The 296-nt window shown below is 37.8% G+C and overlaps 1 protein-coding gene across 2 annotated transcripts in view; it reads left to right on the top strand.

The window, feature by feature from the left end:
- Positions 1-296, top strand: part of LOC119593980 (luciferin sulfotransferase-like) — a 10,748-nt gene that overhangs the window by 9,350 nt on the left and 1,102 nt on the right. For both annotated transcript variants that reach the window (XM_037943002.1, XM_037943001.1), the window contains exon 8: positions 117-252. In XM_037943002.1, coding sequence (XP_037798930.1) covers positions 117-229 — 113 coding nt within the window. In that variant the 3' untranslated portion in view covers positions 230-252. The remainder of the gene's footprint in view (positions 1-116; positions 253-296) is intronic.

Below are 296 nucleotides of genomic sequence, written 5' to 3'. Positions count from 1 at the left end.
GCTTCACGTTCTTTAAGTCTGATGTCACTGTAACTGATTAGCATCATCATATGAGCATTAAGTCATGTCTGTTCATCGTTGTTTTATTTGCATTACATAAATACTTTTATTCCAAGGGAAATCTGGAGGCTGGAAGGACTATTTTGATGACGACATGAAAGAGAAATTTCATGCGTGGATGCTGGAGAAAGGTGGCAACTTAACGAAGGAATTCAAGTGGATGGAATGAGCTGTATTCCGCTTTACATAAGGGTTAGTTAGTATTGAAGTTTATCAGTATCAAGCATCTGAATGGG

This window comes from Penaeus monodon, chromosome 33 (genome assembly GCF_015228065.2).
Source record: "Penaeus monodon isolate SGIC_2016 chromosome 33, NSTDA_Pmon_1, whole genome shotgun sequence".
Lineage (NCBI taxonomy): Eukaryota > Metazoa > Arthropoda > Malacostraca > Decapoda > Penaeidae > Penaeus > Penaeus monodon.
Note: the sequence above shows the minus strand (reverse complement) of the source record. Positions and strands in the feature narration are given on the sequence as shown.